The sequence below is a fragment of the Mobula birostris genome, chromosome 8, assembly GCF_030028105.1.
Source record: "Mobula birostris isolate sMobBir1 chromosome 8, sMobBir1.hap1, whole genome shotgun sequence".
Lineage (NCBI taxonomy): Eukaryota > Metazoa > Chordata > Chondrichthyes > Myliobatiformes > Myliobatidae > Mobula > Mobula birostris.
Genome location: NC_092377.1, coordinates 91,161,939 through 91,187,875, shown reverse-complemented (window position 1 = coordinate 91,187,875; position 25,937 = coordinate 91,161,939). Strand labels below are relative to the sequence as shown.

Below are 25,937 nucleotides of genomic sequence, written 5' to 3'. Positions count from 1 at the left end.
TGAAAAACTCTGATTCTAAATATTTTGTTTAAAGATTAGGTTCTTTCTAATCTGAATGATTCTGTATATAGGGGTGTTATTTTTTCCAACTAAACTTATTTTGGGGTTTTCTCACATTTAAGGCATGGGTCTCCAACCTGCAGTCCATAGACCCCTTTGCTTAATGGTTTTGGTCCATGGCATAAAAAAAGGTTCAGATCTCCTGATTTAAGGGGTTAAAACATTTTTAGATGCTTAAATGGAAACTTGAAAGTATGATGTGGAAATGCATTTGTCTCAAATACATTTGAGACAGTGCTCCAGTACTGTATATTGTGGAACCAATAATGGAGAAAACTTATTTCATATTTTGTGTAATAGACCAGGGTTAGTTAGTAATTTCAAATTATCCTCTGGGAAACAAAGAACGTATTATAGAATTTAAAATGTGTTTGCTTAGTATTTGGGATCTTGGAATAAGCTAAAGACAGAGGTCAGTAGTATCAGGTTAAAGGGAGCAGCTTATAATGGTGTCAATTGAGAGGTAAAGTTGAGGAAAGTCCTAAAATTTTAAGAAATCAAGAAAGAATGACCAAGAAATTGAAACTTAGAATGAAATAGAATAAAATAACTGGAAATATGCAAAATATAGAATTAAACATTTCCACAAGTTCATAAAAGAAAGTGATTAGTGAAAATAAATATGAGTTCATTGAAGACACAGAATAAGGAGTTCGAAGATAAATTAAACAAACATTTTGAAACAGTGCTCAATGTGGAGAATACAAAGGACATACATTTGGGAACCAAGAAACTAATGAAAGTCAGAAATGAAGCAATTAATAGTATTAAAGGAAAAAAAAACTATTTAAATTATGAACTCAATATACCATGAACAATGCAGATGATTTGCTTTTCTAAGATTACTCATATTCTAAAACAGTCACAGCAGATTGGAAGTTTTGAAAGAAAACTGTCAAACAATGGTAGTGAAGAAACTAAAGTGCGTGCTTCAGAACGATAGCAGAGCACTTTGAGAACTATTGAGTTAGGCAGTGTCAACAAGGAGTCTTGAAAGATCAATCATTTTAACAAATTTAGAGATTTTTGAGTTAGATGAAGGAGATTAGTGTATGGAGAGATTTAGATACAGTATGAAGCAACTTATGAAATTGTTGCATAAAAGTAGTACTTGTCAGAATGGAATTTATCTTGTAACATAGTTTTAGATTTGGTAACAAGTAGATTACTTTCGGGATGACTAGTTTAACTGGTGAAGTCCTACAAGAATTAGTATGTGTACCTTTCTAAGTGAAGGGATTAAGAGAAATATTTCCAAATTGGCAGGTGGGAAAGTAAACTGTGGGAGGGATCAGGAGACTGTGAAAAGATATGGAAATGTAACCAGGTGAGAAGGTGGCAGACAGCATGAAAGTTAAAAAGTGTGAAATTAAGAATTCTGACCAAAATAATTGAAAAAGCTTTAAGAAGAGAAATGGTATATTCACCTTCAACATATTAGAGGAGAGATGAGTAAATTTGATTTCCCCTGAAGATGGTTGATATCTACATTTCACTGCCTGAAACTTACATCACATTTAATCATTCCTTGGATGTACACATCAAGAATTGTGACCTGTAGAATCATGAACCTAGTGCTAGAGGGTAGGGCTAGATGGGGTAGATCCTCCTCAGCTGTCATTCATACTTGCTGAATGGCTTCCTTCTTTGTTGTAAATTTTCTTTGAGTCAACTCTTTTTGATATAACTCTTGCATTAACCCTCAGTGACCACTTTATTAAGTACTGTATAGAAGTGAAACACAGTGAGGTCATCTGCTACTGTAGCTCATACACTTCAAGGTTTGATGTGTTGTGCATTAAAGATATTCTTCTGCACACCTATGTTATAATGCATAGCTATTTGAGTTTCTGTTGCCTTCTTGTCAGCTTGACACAATCTGACCATTCTCCTCTGACCTCTGTCATTAACAAGGAGTTTTCATTCACATAACTGCTACTCACTAGATGTGTTTTTTTCACACCATTCTCTGTAAACTCTGTAAGTGTGCGAAAATCCCAGGAGATTAGCAATTTCTGGGATACTCAAACCATCCCACCTGGCACCAACAATCATTCCACGATCTAAGTCACTTGGATCACATTTCTTCCCTTTTCTGATGTTTGGTCTGAACAACAACTGACTATGTCTGTCTGTTTTTATGCATTAAACTGCTACCACGTGACTGGCGGATTAGATATTTGGATTAACAAGCCAGTGTACGGGTATACCCAATAAAATGGCCACTGAATGTATGTCAAGTAATTAATTCAGCCTTAGCTCAAAGTTTGAATTAAATATTTTTATATTGGACTGTTAAATATTTTACCAGGATTTCAAATTTCTGAACTTATCATGGAATAACTTGTTTACCTGAACAAGCAAGCTGTTGACAGTATTAGAGAGGATTTTCTCTCCAACCAATAAGACAGAAGGGGCTTTGTTTTAACATTGCATTCAATAGCTGTCGTCTATGATATTGCAGAACTGCCTTAGTGATGCACTTCAGTGAATCAGGGCTCGGGATTCTGGAATAAAGAACTCCATGGCAGTTATTGGTAATGGTAACTATGGCTGCTGGCAGAGGCGCAATGGGTTTCATATTTTAAACACGTATGCACGGTCTACTGTGATTTCTAACACTTTTGCAGACTTAAATTAGATCCTGCGGCAATGTAAGGTAGTTCACATTAAAAATGTACAATATAGAGAATGTAAAAACGCAAACACGAGGAAATCTACAGATTTCAAGCAACGCACATAAAAATTGCTGGTGAACGCAGCAGGCCAGACAGCATCTATAGGAAGAGGTACAGTCGACGTTTTGGGCCAAGACCCTTCGTCAGGACTAACTGAAAGAAGGGATGGTAAGAGAGTACTATCTCTTACTTCAGTTAGTCCTGACGAAGGGTCTCAGCCCAAAACGTCGACTGTACCTCTTCGTATAGATGCTGCCTGGCCTGCTGCGTTCACCAGCAATTTTTATGAATATAGAGAACGTACAGGGTTTAGATTCTTGAAGGTGAAGTTGATAACTCATTTTATTTTAGAGGTAACTTCTTTTCTTAGGGGCAGAGTATTCGTCATACATGAGGGTCACATAGTCATAGTCATACTTTATTGATCCCGGGGGAAATTGGTTTTCGTTACAGTTGCACCATAAATAATTAAATAGTAATAAAACTATAAATAGTTAAATAGAAATACGTAAATTATGCCAGGAAAAAAGTCCAGGACCAGCCTATCGGCACAGGGTGTCTGACCCTCCAAGGGAGGAGTTGTAAAGTTTGATGGCCACAGGCAGGAATGACTTCCTATGATGCTCTGTGCTGCATCTCGGTGGAATGAGTCTCTGGCTGAATGTACTCCTGTGCCCAACCAGCACATTATGTAGTGGATGGGAGACATTGTCCAAGATGGCATGCAACTTGGACAGCATCCTCTTTTCAGACACCACCAGTTCCATCCCCACAACATCACTTACGAATGAGTTTGTTGATTCTGTTGGTGTCTGCTACCCTCAGCCTGCTGCCCCAGCACACAACAGCAAACATGATCGCACTGGCCACCACAGACTTGTAGAACATCCTCAGTATCGTCCGGCAGATGTTAAAGGACCTCAGTCTCCTCAGAAAATAGAGACGGCTCTGACCCTTCTTGTAGACAGACTCAGTGTTCTTTGACCAGTCCAGTTTATTGTCAATTCGTATCCCCAGGTATTTGTAATCCTCCACCATGTCCACACTGACCCCCTGGATGGAAACAGGGGTCACTGGTACCTTAGCTCTCCTCAGGTCTACCACCAGCTCCTTAGTCTTTTACACATTAAGCTGCAGATAATTCTGCTCACACCATGTGACAAAGCTTCCTACCGTAGCCCTGTACTCAGCCTCATCTCCCTTGCTGATGCATCCAACTATAGCAGAGTCATCAGAAAACTTCTGAAGATGACAAGACTCTGTGCAGTAGTTGAAGTCTGAGGTGTAAATGGTGAAGAGAAAGGGAGACAAGACAGTCCCCTGTGGAGCCCCAGTGCTGCCGATCACTCTGTCGGACACACAGTGTTGCAAGCACACGTACTGTGGTCTGCCAGTCAGGTAATCAAGAATCCATGACACCAGGAAAGCATTTACCATCATTGCCCTTTCTACCCCTATTCCAATTAACCACATGCAAGGTACTGCTATCAACAGATACCTTACTTTGTTGAATCCATGAACTTCGTCTGGATAAGTAAGGAAATTTGGCTAAAAGCACAATCCAGCTTACCTGACAAATTTGAATCCCTATTGATTTACTTGGAAAGTGTTTGCTCATGGTTAGGAATTACTACAGTATGTTGTTTCAATATGTTTAATAATTCCTGTTACCAATATGTGATAATCGCCCCAGTCTGCTTCTATATTTATCAATCTAATATAAAAATAATAATTTGAACTTTGAGCAAGGGCTGGCATAAATACAAGATTTGTACACTAGATGGCATTACAGTTCAACAATAAAACGTAAAAAAAACCCGATTTCATTGCACAGTGACACACAGTGCCGCTTCACTAAGATCACACATGAGATGCGCTTTCTCTGCAACCCCATAATTTCATGGGTCAAAAAGAGTAGACACAAAGAAAATGTTCTTGTAATTAAGATGATAATACAGTATAAACCTTTGATAGTACCATTTTGTTCTTGCTGTTACAAAATGCTTTGAATTTCCAGAGAAGAATATTAGCCCTGGTTCTTCTGAGACTGATGAGCCGAAACACACACCAACATCGAGACATACCAAGAAAGGAAAAGAAAAGGGTGATAAGAGTGACAAAGACAGAGGAAAAGATAAAGGCACGCCACTCAAGACAGATATTCCGGTATTTTAGTTTTCTCTGTTTTTCATCCTGTTGCCTTGTGGAATGGGTGCTAAGGAATCATTGCCTCTCAGCAATGTTAGGTAGCAAAAGATTTGTGAAAAAGTGTAAGTAAAAATATCTGGAAATTCTAGTTCACAATAAACTAACGGGTGCATGTTTTCACCTTCCAGAAGGTGTCATCTGTTCTTTTGTGAGGCTTTGGTCAATCAGAGATCCTTGCTAGGATGCGCTGGAATCCTCATGAAGGTATTTCAGGAAGGGGGTTCAAGGAAGGGATCAAGGCTTGATTTTTGTGGTTTGGTTGAAGAGGCCAGCAAGGAATCAAGCTAATACTGATGTATCTGGGTGAGGCAGTGGGGAGGGAATTGAACCCCACTGGCACAGGTATTAAAGTGTTTTAGACAGCAAGTAATGCAATCAAAGGGGTAGGAACGCATGGATCAGAGGGCTGAGGGTCGTTGAGGGTTGTCTTGGAGTTCATGAGGTTGTTGGGAGGTTTACATATAATGCAGGGAGAGGCAGGATTTAGTTGAGTACTTTATATACTCAAATTTTGAGGAAATTACTAGTAGGCCAGACAAGGGAGATGCAGTGGATGTTGTATATTTGGATTTTCAGAAGGCCTTTGACAAGGTGCCACACATGAGGCTACTTAACAAGATAAGATCCCATGGGATTACGGGAAAGTTACGTGGATAGAGTGTTGGCTGATTGGCAGGAAACAGAGAGTGGGAATAAAGGGATCCTATTCTGGTTGGCTGCCGGTTACTTGTGGTTTTCCACAGAAGTCCGTGTTGGGGCTGCTTCTTTTTACATTGTACATCAACGATCTGGATTATGGAATAGATGGCTTTGTGGCTAAGTTTACTGATGATACAAAGATAGGTGGAGGGGCTGGTAGTGCTGAGGAAACGGAGAGTTTGCAGAGAGACTTGGATAGATTGGAAGAATGGACAGAGAAGTGGCAAAGAAACATTTCGAATGTTGAAAGGCATAGACAGAGTGAATGTAGCAAAGTTCTTTCCCATGATGGGGGAGTCTAGTACGAGAGGGCGTGACTTAAGGAGTGAAGGGCACCCATTCAGAACAGAAATGCAAAGAAATTTTTTTAGTCAGAGGTTGGTGAATTTATGGAATTTGTTGCCACGGGCAACAGTGGAGGCCAAGTCATTGGGTGTATCTAAGGCAGAGATTGATAGGCATCTGAGTAGCCAGGGCATCAAAGGTTATGGTGAGAAGGCAGGGGAGTGGGACTAAATGGGAAAATGGATCAGCTCATGATAAAATGGCAGAGCAGACTCGATGGGCCGAATGGCCAACTTCTGCTCCTTTGTCTTCTGGTCTTATGGTCTTATACTTGCTGGCCTATCAGGCCTGCACCACAATAATAAAACTTAGTTGTCCCAGGGTGCTCAGCAGCAAATGCCACCAGCAATCAACGTGTCCAAGCTCCCCTGCAATGAACACTTGGAAACACTGCATGGGGAATAATGTGATCCTGCAAAACCCTGATGCAGAGATGCAACTGCAAGAGTACATGGAGCTGGGCTCACAGAGAACTGCAAGCTTCAGATGAGCTAAAGAGGAAAATACAAAAGGGAGGATGGTCAAAGAAATAATCAAAGGGTGAACATGGATGATATGATCGATCATAAGATAATAAGACGTAAAAGCAGAATGAGGCTTTTTGGCCCATGGAGTCTGCTGCACCATTCAGCCTTGACTAATTTATTATTCCTCTCAACCCCATTCTCCTACCTTCTCCCCATAACCTTTGGCACAACTTACTATCATGCTTTGGACTGATTATAGGGTTGCCAGAATCTTCCAGTCACCGGCGCTCCTCCCCTGATTATTAGATGATTATTTTCCCCTTTGTCTTATTTAAGTTATCGGTGAATCTGTGCATTGTTTTGTTGCTCTGATTATGTTCTCGCTCTATCATTTGTCTTTGCTCATTCCTAAGTTTGTTGGCGCGTGGCCAAGTGATTAAGGCATCGATCTGAGTCAATCCTGAGTTTACCCTCCCTGTGTGGAGTGAATCTCAAGTCCTAGCCTGTGTTCTCTGCAAACCAAACCACAAATAAAGATTCTGGTCTTCTCTGCACTTGGGTTCGGCTGGTCTAAGCCTTTCCCAGCAGTCCACTGGTGAAGATATGGAAGTTCAGCATAACAACCCTAGATCAAGCCTAGCCTGGCAACCATCCCTGTTACACTTTACCAATCAAAGACCTATCAAACTTTACATTAAATATACCCAATGACTTGGCCTCCACAGACTCAACCACCCCCTGACTAAAGAAATTCCTCCTTACCTCTGTTCTGAGGGGACATCCTTTTATTCTGAGGCTGCACCCTCTGGTCTCACACTGCCCCACTACAGGACATCCTCTCTACATCCACTTTCAATATCCGGGAGCTCCACCTCCTCATTCTTCTCAACTCCAGCAATTATAGGCCCATAGACATCAAACATTCCTCACATATTAACCCTTTCATTCTCATGAACCCCCTATAAACTCTCTCCAATGCAAGCACATCTTTTCTTAGATAAGAGGTCCAAAACTGCTCACAATACTCCAAGCACAGTCAGACCAATGACCTATAAAGCCTCAGCATCACATCCTTGCTTTTATATTCTAGACCTCTCGAACTACATGCTAGTATTGCATTTGCCTTCCTTACCATCAACTCAACCTGCAAGGTAACCTTCATGAAATCCTACACAAGGACTCTCAAGTCCCTTTGCACCCGATTCCTGAATTTTCTCCCTGCATAGAAATAGTCTATCCCTTTATTCCTTCTACCAAAGTGCATGACCACACACTTCCCTAGACTATATTCCATCTGCCATTTATTTGCCCATTCTCCTAATCTATCTAAGTCCTTCTACAGATTCCCTGCTTCCTCAACACTATCTGCTGTACCACCTACCTCTGTATCATCCACAAACTTAGTCACCAATTCTGTCACCTAAATCATTGACTTGTAATGTGAAAAGAAGCAGTCCCAACAACGACCCCTGCAGAACACCACTAATCACCAACAACCAACCAGAAAAGGCCCCTTTATTCCCACTCTTTGCCTCCTGCCAGTCAGCTAATTTTCTATCTATGCTAGTATTTTTTCCTGTAGTACCATGGTCTCTTGTTTCACAGCCTCATGAGTAGCACCTTGTCAAAGGCCTTCTGAAAATCCAAGTAAATAACATCCACTCTCTTTTGTCTATCCTGCCTGTTATTTCCTCAAATTTCAATAGATTTCTCAGGCAAGATTTCCCCTTAAGGAAACCATGCTGACTTCAGCCTATTTGAAACCTTATCCTTAATAATAGACTCCAACATCTTACCAACCACTGAAGTCAGACCTATAATTTATTGTCTTTGCCTCTCTCCCTTCTTAAAGAGTGGAGTGACATTTGTGATCTACCAGTCCTCCAGAACCATTCAAGAATCTAGTGATTCTTAAAAGATCACTACTAATGTCTCCACAATCTCTTCAGCTACCTCTTTCAGAGCCCTAGGGTGTAGTCCACCTGGTCCAAGCGACTTACCTACCTCCAGACCTTTAAGCTTCGAAATAGCAACAACAATCACTTCTGCCTTGACACTCTTCAATTTCTGACATACTGCTGATGTCTTCCACAGTGAAAATTGACACAAAACATTTAAGTTTGTCTGCGGTTTCTTTGTCCCACAATGATATAATAGAAAGATTATTAGAAGAGGCAAAATAGATCACCTTAAGGAACATAAAGGGAAGGCCACACTGTTGGGTGTGGACAGTGCTAGAGAGATTAGAGAGCACAGTTGACAGCAAATTCCGAATGTATGCAAAGTCACTTGAACAGTGGAACTGATTGGGAAAAGAGGTGTTCAGTTCCCATGTTAATCTGGGAATAGTCAGTGTTAATGTATAGAGAGCACAGAATTTCCAATTTGGAGACAGAAGAAGGTTTAGCCAAATTACAGCATGAATTGGAGGAGGTGTCGAGTACAGAGTTAACAACTCTCTATTTGTATTTATAAGAAATGAAGGTAGGCAAGCTATGAGCATTATTGCGTAAGTAATCTTTTAAGTCAGTTTGAACATTGTTATGCAAAAAGGAAAAGAGGTTAAGGTTCTAAATTTAGATAAGGCCAAATTTGCTACACTGAGAAGTGATTTAGCTAAAGTGGACTAGGAAGAACCTACTGAAGGTAATTCAATATCAGGGCAAAGGGATATTTTAGTAGATTCAAGGGATCAGGTAAAATATGTTCCCACAAATAAAAGCATGGGACATGCTAAATTTAGATGTGCCCAATGGCAAAGTGCTTAGAGAGTGCAAAGGAAAACACAGAGGCAGTCAGACATTGAAAACTTAATGAATTCTGGAAGAATATGGAAGGTATGGGAGTGAAAGTGAAGGTAAATGAGGAAAGCGTAAAGAGGGTATAGAAAAGGTATTGCAAGTGAAATCAAAGAAAATCTAAAGATGTTTTATAGGACATAAAGAGCAAGTGTATACTTTCGGAAAGAATAGATTCTAGTAGGTGTGAAAAAGGTCACTTGTGTGTGGAGGCTGTAGATTTGGTGGGTTCATGATGAATATTTTGTTACTACAGTATGTTAATGAAAGAGGGAGATTATACTGATGTTGTTAATGTGTGAAATATTACATGAGATAAATACTGTGAAAGGGGAAGTATAAGGGATATATTTTTGAAAAAATATCCAGGTCCAGATGAAATATATATCAACACTCACTACATGCTGGAGGAACTCAGCAGGTCGGGCAGCATCCGTGGAAATGATCAGTCAATGTTGTCGGGCCAGAACCCGTCATCAGACGTGCTGAGTTCCTTCAGCTTGTAGTGAGTGTTGCTTTGACCCCAGCATCTGCAGAATATTTTGTGTTTGAAATATATATCATGCTGTTAAAAAAAATAAAGGAGGAAATTGTGGAGTCTAGTTACAATTTTTCCATCTTCCTGGTTACAGTGAATACTGACCAAAGGTTAGAGGACTACTCATGAAAGGGAAGTAAGGAAAAATATAGATACTGTAAAAACAGGTAGGTAATTTAGTATCACTTCAGTGATGGCCAGATTATTGGAATCCATTTTAAGAGACAGAAAAGCACAACTTACTTAGGCCAGTCACCAGGATTCGTTAAGAAAAGCTGATTTCTGATTAACATGGATTAACTTTTGGAAATGTAGCAAGATCTTTGATGAGACAAAGAAGGCTGGTTGATGAGGGAACACACATCAAAGTTGCTGGTGAACGCAGCAGGCCAGGCAGCATCTCTAGGAAGAGGTACAGTCGACGTTTCAGGCCGAGACCCTTCGTCAGGACTAACTGAAGGAAGAGTTAGTAAGAGATTTGAAAGTGAACTGAAGGAAAAGTTAGTAAGAGATTTGAAAGTCTTGGAGATAAGGGCCTTGGAACTGTAAGGATGTTACCAGTAGGATTCCCACAGGGCTTAGTACTCACTCTCTGGTGTAAATTTAACTTCATATCATCATTATGGTATACAACACCTTAAGATCCCTTCTCGCTAATTAGTAAATATCTTGACACCTGATTTCCAACATTGTCTCATCCATTAGCTCACATGTCCTCTGTCCACATCATTCTCACCTACTATCTGCCTCTGTTGAAAATAGGCAAATTACATTGGTCGCATATGTCATTACAAGGTCCTTCATTTGCTATACGGAGCATCAGGTCATCATAAGATATATTTTCCTTTCCAACTTTGTCAGAAGTAGATTCTTTAATTTGATTTTAAAATATTCTGAATTTTTTACTGAATTACCTACAATTATCTTTCATATCATGTGACAAGTAAATTCTGTATAAATTTCCAAAAGAATGGTAATGTTTTTACTATCAGGTATTCATGTATTTATTAAATCTTGCTTCAACCCTCTTGGCTGTTCCTGAATGTTTATTTATTTGTAATGCTTAAAGTAACAGTTATTGAAGAATACTAGGGGTGATTGATAAGTTCATGGCCTAAGGTAGAAGGAGTCAATTTTAGAAAACCTAGCACATTTATTTTTCAACAAAGTCCCCTCCTACATTTACACACTTAGTCCAGCAGTCGTGGGGCATACAGATCCCTTCTTTGTAGAAGTCGGCATCTTGGACTTCCACAAAATGGTCCACAGCAGGGGTGATTGATACGTTCGTGGCCTAAGGTAGAAGGAGATGAGTTATACAGCTCTCGTTACAGGCACGTGCAGTTCAACTCTTTAAGTGATTATGCAGAAAGTTTGAAGTTAATAACTTATCTTGTATGTTGTTTAACTTTTATGCTTTTCAGGTACGACAAATTGATTTGACAAAACCTCATTTCACATTCCACTACGTTGTTGACTATGGTGAAAGTGACAGTGTTGACATCAAGAAGGATACCAATAAACAGGATGAAATCCATGCTATGAAACGGGCTTGGGAGGCTGCAGAACCTGGAAGAGCTTTCAAGGTAATTCAGTATCAATAAGGTAATTTCTTTATCTTGGTAATGGAGTTAGCAATGTGTGCACCTCATTCAATTTGTAAAAATATTAGTTTTTATACACACTTATATATCCATTATAACCACAGCTTATCCAAAATTAGTAGTGCGATCAAGTATGACGTTCTCCAAAGGGGTCATCTATTGGCAGGTCCTCAGGTTGCTGTAGAGGCCAATCCAGAATCCACATAACTGGGACGTTAAGGTGGATTACCCTTATGGAGAACACCTATGGCGAGACCCGACACAGGCTGGGAGACCGTTTCACTGAACACCTATGCTCTGTCCACCAGAGAAAGCAGGATCTCCCAGTGACCACACATTTTAATTCCGCATCCCATTCCCATTCTGATATGTCTATCCACGGCTTCCTCTACTGTCAAGATGAAGCCACACTCAGGTTGGAGGAACAACACCTCATATTCCGTTTGGGTAGCCTCCAACCTGATGGCATGAACACTGACTTCTCTAACTTCTGTTAATGCCCCACCTCCCCCTCGTACTCCATCCCTTATTTATTTATTTATTTATTTATTTGTTTGTTTTCTTTTTCTCTCTCTCTCCTTTTTCTCCCTCTGTCCCTTTCAGTATACCTACTCTTGCCCATCCTCTGGGCTTCCCCCTTCCCCCTTTCTTTCTCCCTAGGCCTCCCGTCCCATGATCCTCTCATAACCCTTTTGCCAATCAACTTTCCAGCTCTTGGCTCCATCCCTACCCCTCCTGTCTTCTCCTATCATTTCAGATCTACCCCTCCCCCTCCCACTTTCAACTCTCTTCCTATCTCTTCTTTCAGTTAGTCCTGACTCGGCCTGAAACGTCGACTGTACCTCTTCCTATAGATGCTGCCTGGCCTGCTGTGTTCACCAGCATTTTTTATGTGTGTTACCTATGCATGACTTTGTTTAATGTGGCGAGGCTGGTGCATGGGTAACCACCACACAGTCCTTGTCAGTTCAGGGTCCGGGTCCACTGGCCTGGTTTGCAAGACGACTGAGGACCCTTCATTGCTGCAGTCTTCCTCCACCTTCACTGCCATTGTGATATGTCAACATCCCCCACCTCTTCCACTATTGAGGTCCTGGTTGGATTGCTCTTTGTCTAGAACCTTCCTCTTGACCTTACCACCATGGGTGACCCTACCAGAAGCTAAGTGCTGAGGATTATTACCTCGTCATGGTGGAGAGGCTGGTGAGTTTCTGAGAGCAATGTGATCATGAGTTTAGCCATCTGGCCCTTAGCTCCTGGTAGGGTCATCCACAGAGGCAACCAAAATTACGACATAAACAAAAACAATATATTTTTTAAAAGTACAGTGGATTCTGGTTAATTGGTGCATCGGTTAATCAGGGCAGCCACTTATTTGGGGCAACTCTTAAAGAAAAAAACTAATCAAGAAAATTGCCCGGATTCCCTTCATGTATTTGGAACACTATACCACTTAACTGGGGCAGGAGACTCGTCAGTCACACGCACATGTTGTGCCCATTAGATGCTGCAGTGTGCTTAGAGCAAAGCTTTTAAATAACATCAGTTGTGTGCTTTTGTGTTCAAAAGCAATGATTTTTGTCACTGAGAGTTGGTGAGAAATAAGCAGTAAGACAATTCAAGCATTCAGGAGTGGAGATGTCAGAAATGGCTGGGGGTGAAACTGAAAGGCTTTCACTATTTCAGCAAGTTAGGAATTACAAAGAATTTGAATGTATTGACAATTGTCTTGAACGTTACAATACAAATGAAGATTTGAAGGACACAATCATCAAAAACTTTGTATGAGGGCAGTTCATTAGCTGTACTAGCAGTCTGCATTGATTTTGTTCATTACGTACACTGGGTCAATTCCTTAGTTGATAACTATTAGGAACTAATACACAGTTTTATAGTACTGTAGTACTATTGGTAATGTTCTAATTTGTTTCTGTATTTCATTTAAATACATAATTTGTTACTCAGTTTGTCTTTTTATACCTTTTTAACAATTTCCATCAAACTTTGACTAATTGGAGCAGCCACTTAACTGAGCCAAAATGTACTGGTCTTGATGTATCTCAATTAACAAGAATCCACTGTATTATATTATAGGCAAAGGCAGCACCAATTCATTTACAGCAAGGTCCCAAAAGCAGTACTGTTATGAGATTATATTAGTGATTTTGGTTGAGGGATAAATATTGGGTAGGGAACTACCATTAACTTCCCCATTCATTTTCAAATTGTATCCAGGGATCTTTTGCCTCCCTCTGAAAGGCAGACGTAGATAAAAGTAATGCCTTGGTACTCCTGCAAAATCCAACTCTCCTTTAGTAAAATATTGAGTGTCAAACCTTTAAAATGGGGCTTGAACTCCCAAACTTGCCACCAAGATGAGTTTGCTGCCACTGAGCCATTTTTTTTGGCAAATCCAGTTCCCAGCAGTTCTGGCTACGTATCAGGAGATTTGATGTTCTGATCTGGACAGCAGAGATATGTGGTGTTTGGAACTGAGATGTTATAATTATTGTTCATTATTTTTTTCCAGTGCAAAGCATGAGATTCAAAACACTTAAACCTGATATTAAATATAACGTAGGAGACACAACAGGCAGCATCTTGACCTGAAATGTCCACAATTCCTTTCCTCCCACAAATTCTACTCAACCCGCTGAGTTTCTCTAGCAGATTGCTGGTTGCAGTAAACACTCACACATTCCATCTCTAAATGAGAAGAGCAGATTTAGAAGAAAAGTGCCCACATTCTGGGGCTTCCTTAAAGGCCACAGAACTGTGAAAATGAGCCAAAGGGAGAATTCTAAATTCAGAGGCACAAGTGAAGACACATCTGTAATACTGGGTGATTTTACATATAATAGGCTTGGATCACAGTATGGCATATGATAAATAATGCTTTCAGATTGCTTTGTAGATCAGTATACTTCAACAATGACAGAACTAATGCATTTACTTATGGTACATGAAGCTAGCCAAATGTCTGGCATAAATGTTAGGAAACAAGTGAGAGAATGCTGTAATAAATTAGTAATCATAGAACAGAGAAATCATTTGAACTCATTGCTCAACAATTTGCAGCTGACTCTATATTGACAATACATGTTTAAGTATCATTTCAGATGAAGCTCAACAGAAGCTGCCTTCCGGGCAAATGCACAATCCGGAAGGAGGTGGATGATGGTCTCATCCCCATCACAACCACATTGAGGGCACTGAGATAGCAGCTGTGTAGAGAGAACCTGACAGAAGTGCCCTTATGGCCACCAGCCAAGCATGGTCCTGGTGTTCGTCTTAAAATTCTGCTGCTGAGGCAGTCTAAAAAGTAACTTTGTTCATGACGAATAAACTCTTCTCAGGCTTCCAGCTGGGTACAGATATCAATTTTAGTCAATGTTTCAATGACAAGCTCTACCATCTTCATCAGGGATGATGCCTAGGCATGTCTAGTCCGGTGGTATATATATCCTGTCATCCATCCCTCCTGATTGGTTAGTCCTCATCCAATCAGGTTTCTGCTGTCCCACTTAGTTTAGAATTGAATTCCAGTTCTTACTTAGAGCAAGACCTTTGTCTTTGTTAAAATTCTTTTTCTCTAGTTTTATTTTAATGGCTTCCTTCATTGGGCAGTCTCAAAAACCATTGGCATGACGCAATGGTTGTGTGCTGTCGAAGTCAGTCCTATGGCCATTGCGAATGCAATGTTCTGCTACTGCCAATTTCTCTGGGTAGCCCAGATGGATACACCTCCTGTGCTGGATCTGGACTAGACATGCCTAGGCATCATCCCTGATGAGGATAGCAGAGTTTGTCATTGAAATATCAGTAGCCCAAGAAGAGCTTATTCGTTGTATACACCAGAAAAGCATTAGATCCTTTTTCATCTCTGTTCCTGAACTATTCAACAGGATCTGCCAAGTACACCGATGGTTTTCAATACTCCAGTTGTTCCTTTAGGCCTGGTGTTCCCTTCGTAGAGCTATCTATTTGCATTTATCACATCCTTTAAGACAATTTTTACAACACAGTTCTTTAACTGGATTTTTGATCACTAATCACAATCTCTCCAAACAATTTTGTAAATGTTCCTCTGAAGTATTTTTGGAACATTTCAGTCTGTTAAAGATATTTGCAGGTTCTTGGCATGTATCAGTTGGCTACATCATTTCCAGTATTACTGTTCAAAAGTGTAGTATTATCATTTCATTTATATTTGTTATAAAAAGTAGATAGAATTACATGAAAGTAATGTTGTGCATCATCTGGTGAAGTTGGACGATGGGCTGGAGATACGTCTCTACCAATGAAGGTGTAAGATGCTCCTTCTCCCTGCTAGCCTGCAGGTCACCCTTGGGCAAGGTGTAGCACCTGCTTAGCCCCCCGATCAGGGTCACGTGATGATGAGTGAAATCAAAGAAACTCTTTCAAAAGATACAAAGGAATCAAATTGTTTCTTTATATTGGGTTCAAAAATTAATTTAAATTTCAGGCTACGATATGTATTAATTCTTGTGTTTTTCTGCCATGTGAGTTTACATCTTATGAGAATCGAACTTAACCTAAAGATATAAGTCAAAGAGGTGTTTATGCAAAATTACCTAGAGCTGAGCATGTAAAGAAGTTGTTGGCATAAAGCCTATGTCACAATATTGATGTGACAATGTGGATTTAGCTCTAATTGTTTGAATGTGGACATATAATGTAAGAGCCTGTGAATTGACACCATGATTATAGAAGGTTCAAAGGTTCAAAGATCCAATTTAATATCAGAGAAATATATACAATATACGTCCTGAAATGTTTTTTCTTCGCAAACATCCACAAAAACAGAGAAATCCCCCAAAGAACGAACGATAGTTAAGTGTGAGAACCCCAAAGTACCCCCCAGCTCCCCTCTCCCGCGCGTAAGCAGCAGCAAGCAACAATCCGCCCTCCCCCAGCATAAAAAAGTGTACCCACAACCGAGCACAAGCACGAGCTAGGCGATAGCAAAGACACAGACCTTGCAGTTACCCCAAAGACTATCGCATTTCATCCGGCATTCAGCAACCCACAGGTTCTCTCTCTCCCTAATAAGGGAGAGGGAGGTGTCCCACCTTTTCACAGCGAGCGGGAGCCATAACACCAACCCGCTGATTTACAATGTTATAAGTCCACTTCATCACTTTTTACAAGCTCTGTGACCAAAGATCACGAAGATCTCGGGTCTTCGGGCCCACAGTGAAAGATTTTCCGGCCTCCCCAACGACAGTGTCTCCTGCCATGACACCGGCCCTCAATCCGCCCGTCTCCAGAGCCCCGAGATCTTAGGCTTTCAAATTCAAGCTGGACTCTCAAGCCAAACCCTTGGCATACCAAACAACAGCGGCCGGTCCTGAAACCCCGAGAGCAGGTCCCATTCTGCAAAGAACCGAACTCTGCATATTACTCCGGGTCAGAGTCTTCAAAAGAACCCTGAAAGGGAAAAATAAAGATATTAAAGATGGAAATAAAGCTGTTTCCAAAGATGCAAGCAAAAGAGTCGCCATTTAACCCATAGGAAGGCTTCTATCTTCCTACGTTTATTTGCCAGAATCATGATAGACCACTTTGGTGAAACTGTTGTACTTCTGAAGCTTGTAGCATAGTAAATAGGTGTGGAGTTATCCTCCCTGAGTTTCAGTTTGGTAATATTATAGAATTCAATGCTGTAGTAATGAAATTCAGTATTGCTAGAGATACTGACATCAATTTTTACCCTAACTGCCCAGCCAAGAGCAAATTGGTTGCAGTGAGGATGCAGGTTGGTAGTTAAGATTGACCAAGTGACTTACTGACATATTAACTGTTTGAAATCTTATGAGAAAAGGAAAACTACTCACTTTGAAACTAGTTATAAAACTAGTCTCATTATCGCTCTCTTTCCTGAAGCCCCTACTGTTTCTCCATCTATCTCCTAACAACTACTACTGAATCTGCTTCTACAGTCCTTTCAGACAGTGCATTGCAAATTATAACAAGTGGGCAAAAGATATTCACGACTTCCCTCAGCTCTTTGTAATTATCTTAACTCTCTGTTCTCTGGATACTGACTGATGTCCCACTAGAAAGAGCTTTTAATTTACTCACTGTATCCTTCATTTAACATTATGTGCATTGCACATTGAAAACCCTTTCAAATATATTTGCATTTTGATAATATTTTTTAGAAATGAAGTTACAAAAATACAATTTTGAAGAACTCCTTTAGAGATAATTTTGTGTCCATTGTCTCCCAGGCCCTACAACTCCGCCTGCATGTACTGAATAACAATGCAACAAATATAACTCTCCAGAGCATCGGTGAGAAACAAGAAGAAATTATTAATGGGGATGGTTCTGAAATGAACAGACAAGCTGCAGAATTGAAGGAGATACCATCCACAGGTATATCATTTGAGATTAGTAGTAACTCATTCTGCATTTCAAGTCAGCTTTTGCCATTCAGCAGTCCTTTGTTGACTTGATTCTTAACTCATCCCCCAGTTATCCTTTGATATCTTCATATGACAAAATTCTATCAATCTCAGTTTTGAAATGTTCAAGTAACTCAGCCGTACCAGTGTCTTAGGAGAACATGTTCCAGGTTCCCACTCCCTTTCATGTGACAACACCCCCCCCCTCAAATGGTCTGGGTCCAGCTACATTTTAGAGCTTTTCCCATTTGTTCTGCCGCTAAAGAAATATTTTTTCTTTATAGATCTTATCAAATACCTTTATATACCTTCTTCAAATATTTTCAATAATTCTATGTTATTACTGCTAATCGTCTTTACTGAAGGGCATACAGTCCTAGATTATACAAGTTAAATTTGCAATTTAACACTTTCAGTCCAGTTATTATTCTGGTGGATCCTGCCCAAGTTGGGGGGCGGGGGAGGTGTGGTGCCCAGAGACAAGCTCAGAATTCAAAGTGGGATTTTTAAACATTGCTTCTGTGTGATATTCCATCTACCCTGATAATGAAGTTCAACAGATTAGCACTTTAAATTAACAGACATTCCACCTCTCCCAGAAGTTCTGGGAGTCTCCCGCATATTAATAGTGGCTCCCTGATGCCCGCAAATTATATACAATATTACGGAAATCAATTTTTTTGAGAGCGAGTAAGAGAAAGCAAGAGAGAGCGTGAGAGCGACCACGAGAGGGAGCACATGTGAGCGAGCGAGAGAGAGCGAGCAGGAGAGAAAGCAAGTGAGAGCGCTTGAGAGCGCGCAAGCAACCACGAGAGAGAGAGAGCGCAAGTGAGAGCGCGCCATGGCAGAGTGTTCCAAAAAAAAATATAAAACGTACGTCACCCCAGACTACACTAAAGTGTACCCTGCCTAATAGGGGTCAAAATAATGATAGTGTTGCACTGTTTGCAACAGTGACTTTTCTATTGCCCATGGTGGGTTAAGACTGTAAAAGACATGTTGAGGTGAGATTAACAGGTGTCATTCATTCATTAGCATAGCTAACGTTATTTAAACTAGCTGGCCAGCTGCTGAGGAGCTACTGTATTGCAGACATCCTACCTCTCCTGGAAGTCTCCCGCAAATTGATGGTGCTACCTCCCTGAAATGAGTTTTTGCAGGGTGGGATGTCTGAGTTAAATTTCAGATGACCTGAAAAACTAATAACTGCTGTAAATGCACAAGAGATTCCATCTTAACAGATTTAAAAAAGAGCGGTGTAGAAAAATATCCACCCCAAAATATTATTTGATAACATAAAGCAAAACTCAGACATTGGAGCACATTGGAGCATTATATTAGTATTGATGGAAACCAGAAATGCACTCTTTGACCGAGATTTCTCATGGACCAGTTGTAGTCCTAAAGTGAATTGTGTCTGGCACAGCAAAGTCAAAGTTGAGTTTATTGCCATATACCCAAGTACATGAATGCATAAGAGCAATGAAAAACTTTTCAGTAGCATCACAGGCAGATAGTATCATATAAACAGCATTCACAAGAAAGGCTTAAATTAGACATAACTTATTCATAATTTTTACAATAAGGAACCCAATAAGAACAAAAAGTACTTTCAGTGCAAAGAGATAAAAGTGATCATAGTGTTGTTAAACTGTAGTGGTAGTGTTGGGGGTTGGTTCAAGAGTTGAATGGTTGAAGGGAAGTAGCTGTTGTTGAATCTGGTGGTGTGGGATTTCAGTCTTTGGTACCTCCTGCTGATGGTACTTGCATGGAGAGGGCATGACCTGAATGGTGGAGATCTTTTATGATGGATATCACCTTCTTAAGGCAGTACTTCCTGTAGATAGTACCAAAGGTGGGAGAGGATGTGTGGCAGAGTCTGCTACTTTCTACAGTTTCTTACATTCTGTGTGTTTGAATTGCCAAACCAGACCATGATGCAACCAATCGGGATACTTTCAACAATACCTCTGTTAAAGAATGAGTATTCTGGAACATGGATTTAGAAAGTGCCAGAAAGATGATAGGTGGAGAAGTTTTGGATTAGAATTCTACAGTGTTTTCCTTTTCTTTTTAAGTATAACAACATTCTGTTAGAGACAGAAGGCAAGAAATAATTGTGCCGATCCTTCCTCTGTGTTTGTTAGTCAACAAAGTTCCCTGCCCTCCCATGTGCTCTGAGACCTGCAGCAAGGATCTTAAGACAGTGGAAATACACCCAGTAGCCACTTCATCAGATACAACAGATACCTGACAAATAGGTCACCGTGTGTATTTCTGTATGGTGATGGTCTTCTGCACACCACTGTTGTAACACGTGATTATTTTAGTTACTGTCACCTTTCTGGCGGCTTGAACCGATCTGGCCATTCTCCCCAACTTCTGTGATTAACAAGGCATTTTCACTGAGAGAACTGCTGCTCATTGGATGTTTTTTGTTTCTCACACCATTCTCTATAAACTCTAGAAGTTGTTCATGAAAATTCCAGACGATCAGCAGTTTCTGAGATATTCTAACTACCCTATCAGGCACCAATAGAAACCTCTGTGGAAATGGCAGAAAAAGTAAACCACTTCATGAACTACCCATCTGCAGCTTTGAAAGACTACTGTAATTACAAAAGACTTTTCTCACTTCTGTAATATAACAGTAAAATCCACACTCCCACTTGAAGAATCTGCCTTCTTAATAATGAATTGATGCTCATCTACATCATGGAAGCTACATACCTAAATCAGAAGTGTATCCTTGGGGTTCTGAGGGAATTTCTTAACAAGGGTCTGGAATTTCTTTGGAGTAAGATCTCTCCATGCTTATTGTCCACCTATCTGCTAAATTGCTCTTATCTTTAATGTATCCCCTATAGGGAAATTTTTGCTCCAGCCAGCTCTGAACAGCTCAAGGCCTTCTGACTGTAAAACCCATGGGAGTGCTTTGTCAACTACTTAAGACAAGCCCCTGGCCTAAACCAGTTGAGAAAGCCAGTAAAATTAAGATTAAAATTAAGTTCAAGTTTAATTGTCAGTCAAGCATACCCATGAATACAGCCAAACAAAACAGTGTTCCTCCAGGGCCAAAATGCAAAACACAGTACCAACTGCACACAGCACATAGCATATATAGCACATAGAATTATGATAGCAGAAAAACATACAGTCACAGTAAAAAACAGCCATGTCCCTGACTGGCATGGCCGATAGATTGGTGGTGCATGGGATGTTGCTCTGGAGCCAAGTTTCTGCAAGCACAGAATAGTTCCTCGTCATGCACACTCCAGTATGCCCACAGAGGCCTCTGCTGTCTCCCACACTACTTCTGGCATCTCCTCTCCTGGGTGGCTGCAACAGGTAACACAGCAGCATGAGTTTGAAGTTCCTAGGTGTAGGAATCACCAATAGCTTGTTCTGGGCAAGCACATGAATGCATAGCCAAGAAAGCACACCAGCACCTCTAATTTCTCAGAAGCATAAGGAAATTCATCATGTCCCCCTCACCAGTTTTTACAGATACACCATCCTCCACCATCCTCTCCAGATGCTCACAGATAGTACAGCAACTGCTTTGCCCGAGACTGCAAGAAATTGCAGAGTGTTCTGGGCACAGCTCAGTCCATAACAAAAACCGGACTCTCAACCATGGACTATGTTAACACCTCTTGCTGCCTTGCTAAAACAGTTCGGGTTCAGTTTATTGTCATTCATCTGTACACATGTATACCACCAAACAAAATGAGGTTCCACAACACAGTACCTATAACTCACTCGTATATTACATGAAGTAATATTACCACAAATAAATTAACAAATAAAGTTACATCCAAAAACTGCCTGGAGTTGATTACACTATTTCACTTAAGCGTTCAAAAATTTAAGAAACAATACAAGCACTTAAAATGCATTTAAATTAATTTAATTAAAATATAACCCAAAATATACCTTTCTTCCTTACAATGGTTCCTTTCCATTGAAATGGATAGAGTGACTGAACATTATTGTGATTTCAGAGGGCAGATTTCCTAGTGTGACTATGGTGAAGATGAAGGAAATTAATGCTGATATACTAACTCAGGAGTCCAGCACCAGAGCAAAGTCAGTGAGAATCTATCTCTCAGCTGTTTAGAAGTTTAAAACTTTTGTATTCACAAGATGTCTTAAACCTCTGCACTTTTACAAAAGTAAACACTGGAAGTTGCGCTTGGAATTGTTTGATTTCTGCAGGTACTTCATTCATATGTGTAACTTGCACAAACTGTGATCTTACATAATTATATTTATCCTTCCTGTCTATGTGATCAGTCCCACGGCATTCTGTGATATGTGCATGTTACTTGGTTAAATGTATTTACAGTACTTTAATAATGTCCATAAATCTTACATAATTCAGAACTATTCTCATCGTAAATTACAAAGTTTGTCTGGGATGTTAATTTATCAATATTGAGCAACTCTGAGAAGAATGCACTAACTTACTAAATTTAAACCTTCTGATGAAAGATAGCAGACTCAAAAGCTGTATATTCTGACCACAACTGCTGTATATTTAAATCAAAATATAACAGAGGAGAACTGAGACACAATATAGGAACAGTATGCATATTGGTGGGTCAGAAGGGCCTGTATCTTTAAAGTTAGTAATTTGTCAAACTGACATGGCATTTGTACTTTGTAGTCATTTCGCAGGATGTTCAAGAAACTCAGTCCTCAGCTGCTGACAGAAATTCACAAGTTGCTGATGATATTATTAAACCAATGAAGTGGACCCAGTATATCAGGTACTTAAGTTCAAAGTAAAATTTATTATGAGTACATACATGTCACCATATCCAACCCTGAGATTCTTTTTCTGTGGGCATACTTAGCAAATCTATAGAATAGCAACTGTAAGCTGTAAACATCAAGAACTTAAGTACATAAATAGAGTGGTTTGGCCAGTGATTTTTTAAGTTGATAGTGGCACCTGTTATTCAGAATCAGAATCAGGTTTATTATTGCTGGCATGTGACGTGAATTTTTTTTAACTTAGCAGCAGCAGTTCAATGCAATACACAAACTAACAGAGAGAAAAATAAATAAATAAGATAAAACATAATAATAGTAAATAAACAAGTAAATCAATTATATACATTGAATAGATTTTAAAAAGTGCAACAACAGAAATAATGTATATTAAAAAAAAGTGAGGTAGTGTCCAAACCTTCAATGTCCATTTAGGAATTGGACGGCAGAGGGGAAAAAGCTGTTCCTGAATCGCTGAGTGTGTGTCTTCAGGCTTCTGTACATCCTACCTGATGGTAACAGTGAGAAAAGGGCATGCCCTGGGTGCTGGAGGTCCCTAATAATGGGCGCTGCCTTTCTGAGCCACCGCTCCCTAAAGATGTCCTGGGTACTTTGTAAGCTAGTGCCCAAGATGGAGCTGACTAGATTTACAACCTTCTGCATCTTCTTTCGGTCCTGTGCAGTAGCCCCTCCATACCGGACAGCGATGCACCTGTCAGAATGCTCTCCATGGTACAACTATAGAAGTTTTTGAGTGTATTTGTTGACATGCCAAATCTCTTCAAACTCCTGATAGAGTATAGCCGCTGTCTTGCCTTCTTTATAACTACATCGTTATGTTGGGACCAGGTTAGATCCTCAGAGATCTTGACACCCAGGAACTTGAAGCTGCTCACTCTCTCCACTTCTGATCCCTCTATGATGATTGGTATGTGTTCCTTCGTCTTACCCTTCCTGAAGTCCACAATCAGCTCTTTCATCTTACTGATGTTGAGTGCCAGGTTGTTGCTGCAGCACCACTCCACTAGTTGGCATATCTCACTCCCTATGCCCTCTCGTCACCACTCGACCATCAATGGTTGTATCGTCAGCAAATTTATATATGGTATTTGAGCTACGTCTAGTCACACATCATGCTTTTATTAAATGACACAGGAGTGAAGATAAGATGACTGATGAAAGTGCAACCCAGTAATACTATCATCACCCATATAAGAGAAATCCACTTACCTTCCCAGTTACTGCTAAATATCAGGGTCTACAAATTTTGACAGTCTTCACCACTTCAAGTGAGATAGAAAGGAACAGTTCTCCTCTTAGTCCATCATAACTCCTGGGCACATGTCTGTCAGATTACTGAGATGGCAATAGCCAATGCAACAAGATTCCTTTTCATACAGGCATTTAAGGAAAATAAGTACAAAAGAATTTATAAAAACCATACGTAAACAAAGACTGACAAAACAATGTGCAAAAGAAGACAAACTGTGCAAATATGAGAATAATACTGAGAACATAAGTTGTGGAGTCTTTGACAGCAAGTCTGTAGGTTGTGAAATCTATCTGGCGTTGAGGTGAGTGAAATTATCCATGTTGGTTCAGAAACCTGATGGTTGTAGAGTAAAGAGTGTTCCTGAACCTGGTAACGTGGGACCTAAGGCTCCTGTACTTCCTGCAATAAGAGAACATGGTCTGGATGGTAGGGGTCCCTGATGATAGATCTGCTTTCTTGTGGCAATGCTCCTTGTAAATGTGCTTTATTGTGGTGAGGGTTTTGCCTGAGATGGACTCATCTGTACCGGCCATTTTTTGTGGGCTTTCTGACACAAAAATCCATGATTTGTACCTGAGCCATTTCTAGCTGATTGACAAAAGGCCCCTGTGTTTTTTCATGCCTGAAAAAAGCAATATTACAACGCCAGAGCTTTGCAGGCATTCTTAGGAAAAAAAATCCCCTTCTAGGAGTGAAATGTGCAGTGCAAATATCCCTACTTGGAAGTTCTAGTGCCTTCAAATAGATGTGCAAGCTAGAATTTGTTGCAGGCTTTCAATACAAATGAAAGAGAAGAGCTCATGTTTCTAGTTAAAATGGTACTGGTAACAAGGCAAGATCTGGGGATTGGAGTTGGGTGGTTCGTAGAGAGTGATGATGTTATTAAACCAAGAAATGGTTCCACAATGTAATGCATTTATATACAGATGCATGGTCAATCATCCCCAGGCAATATGCTGTGTTGGCTCAATCAGGCCTGGAATAGGGCATTCAGAAGGTTAAATAGTCAGGAGGAATAATGTGGTGGGGTGGGTGTGTCCTGCAGGAAAGATTCAGGCTTGGATGGGGTCTGCAAGAAGGGTGGGTGATAGTGATGAATTAAGTGGGTGGGATGATGAAAGGGTGAAGGTTGGGGACAGCTTAAAGAAATAAATAGTCTGGAAGACTGAACCAATTGTCAATCACTTCATGGATAAGACTGTAGGCCCAGGACTGTGGGTCAGGGCCTATGGCTCAGGGGTTCCAAACCATTGGAGAGCCAATTAGTCAGATCCTGGGCCTTGTGCAATGTGAAGAACACTAATGGGTGAGATGTACATGGTAATAAGTGATCCTTTAGGATCAAAGGTATCATTTTTATCTTACAGGATATCCAATCCAGTGCTGTGTCAGTAAAACTCAGATAACCTGCGAGTGTCCAATAATTGTTGCTCCCTGGGCAACTTGATCTAAATTTTCTCCAAAAGGAGCATCGCCATGCATTGGGTACGGAGCTCATGCAGGAGTGGGATCAGATGCTAAAGGTGAACTCTCCAAGAAGTGTAGGGTCAAACTTCTGAAGTAACCTGAAATGGCTTTTATTGCAGTTCACTCTGGGTACAGTCCATACAGCTTAGAACAGACCCTTCTGCCCTTCATGGGCCAAGCACCCATTTACTCTACTTCCATTTCTATTCTCTCCTCATTCCCATGAATTCTCTTCACACCCCTGACTCTAGCTCTCACCTACACACAATTTACAACTGCCTTTATATCTTTGGGATATGGGAGGAAGCTGGAGCACCCAAGGGAATGAAGTCACAGGGATAACATGCAAACTCCACACAGATAGCACAAAGGCCTGGAGTGAACACGGGCTGCTGGAGATGTGAGGCACTAATGGCTGCTCACTGTGCCACCATTTACAATAGCACAACATTGTGCAGCTGGGGGTCAGTTGTCAAACAGAAGAATGTAATTAATTGGATAGCTCTTTCAAATAGCCAGCACAAGATGGACAAATTTATCTGCCTCTTGTGCTGTGTAACTGTGGGTCTAATTGTGACAAAGGTGCTTATAAA

The 25,937-nt window shown here is 40.4% G+C and overlaps 1 protein-coding gene across 2 annotated transcripts in view; it reads left to right on the top strand.

Annotated features, from left to right (window-relative positions):
* Positions 1 to 25,937, top strand: part of adgb (androglobin) — a 219,591-nt gene that overhangs the window by 185,207 nt on the left and 8,447 nt on the right. For both annotated transcript variants that reach the window (XM_072265653.1, XM_072265651.1), the window contains exons 33-36: positions 4,756 to 4,904; positions 11,218 to 11,379; positions 17,652 to 17,799; positions 22,498 to 22,600. In XM_072265653.1, coding sequence (XP_072121754.1) covers positions 4,756 to 4,904; positions 11,218 to 11,379; positions 17,652 to 17,799; positions 22,498 to 22,600 — 562 coding nt within the window. The remainder of the gene's footprint in view (positions 1 to 4,755; positions 4,905 to 11,217; positions 11,380 to 17,651; positions 17,800 to 22,497; positions 22,601 to 25,937) is intronic.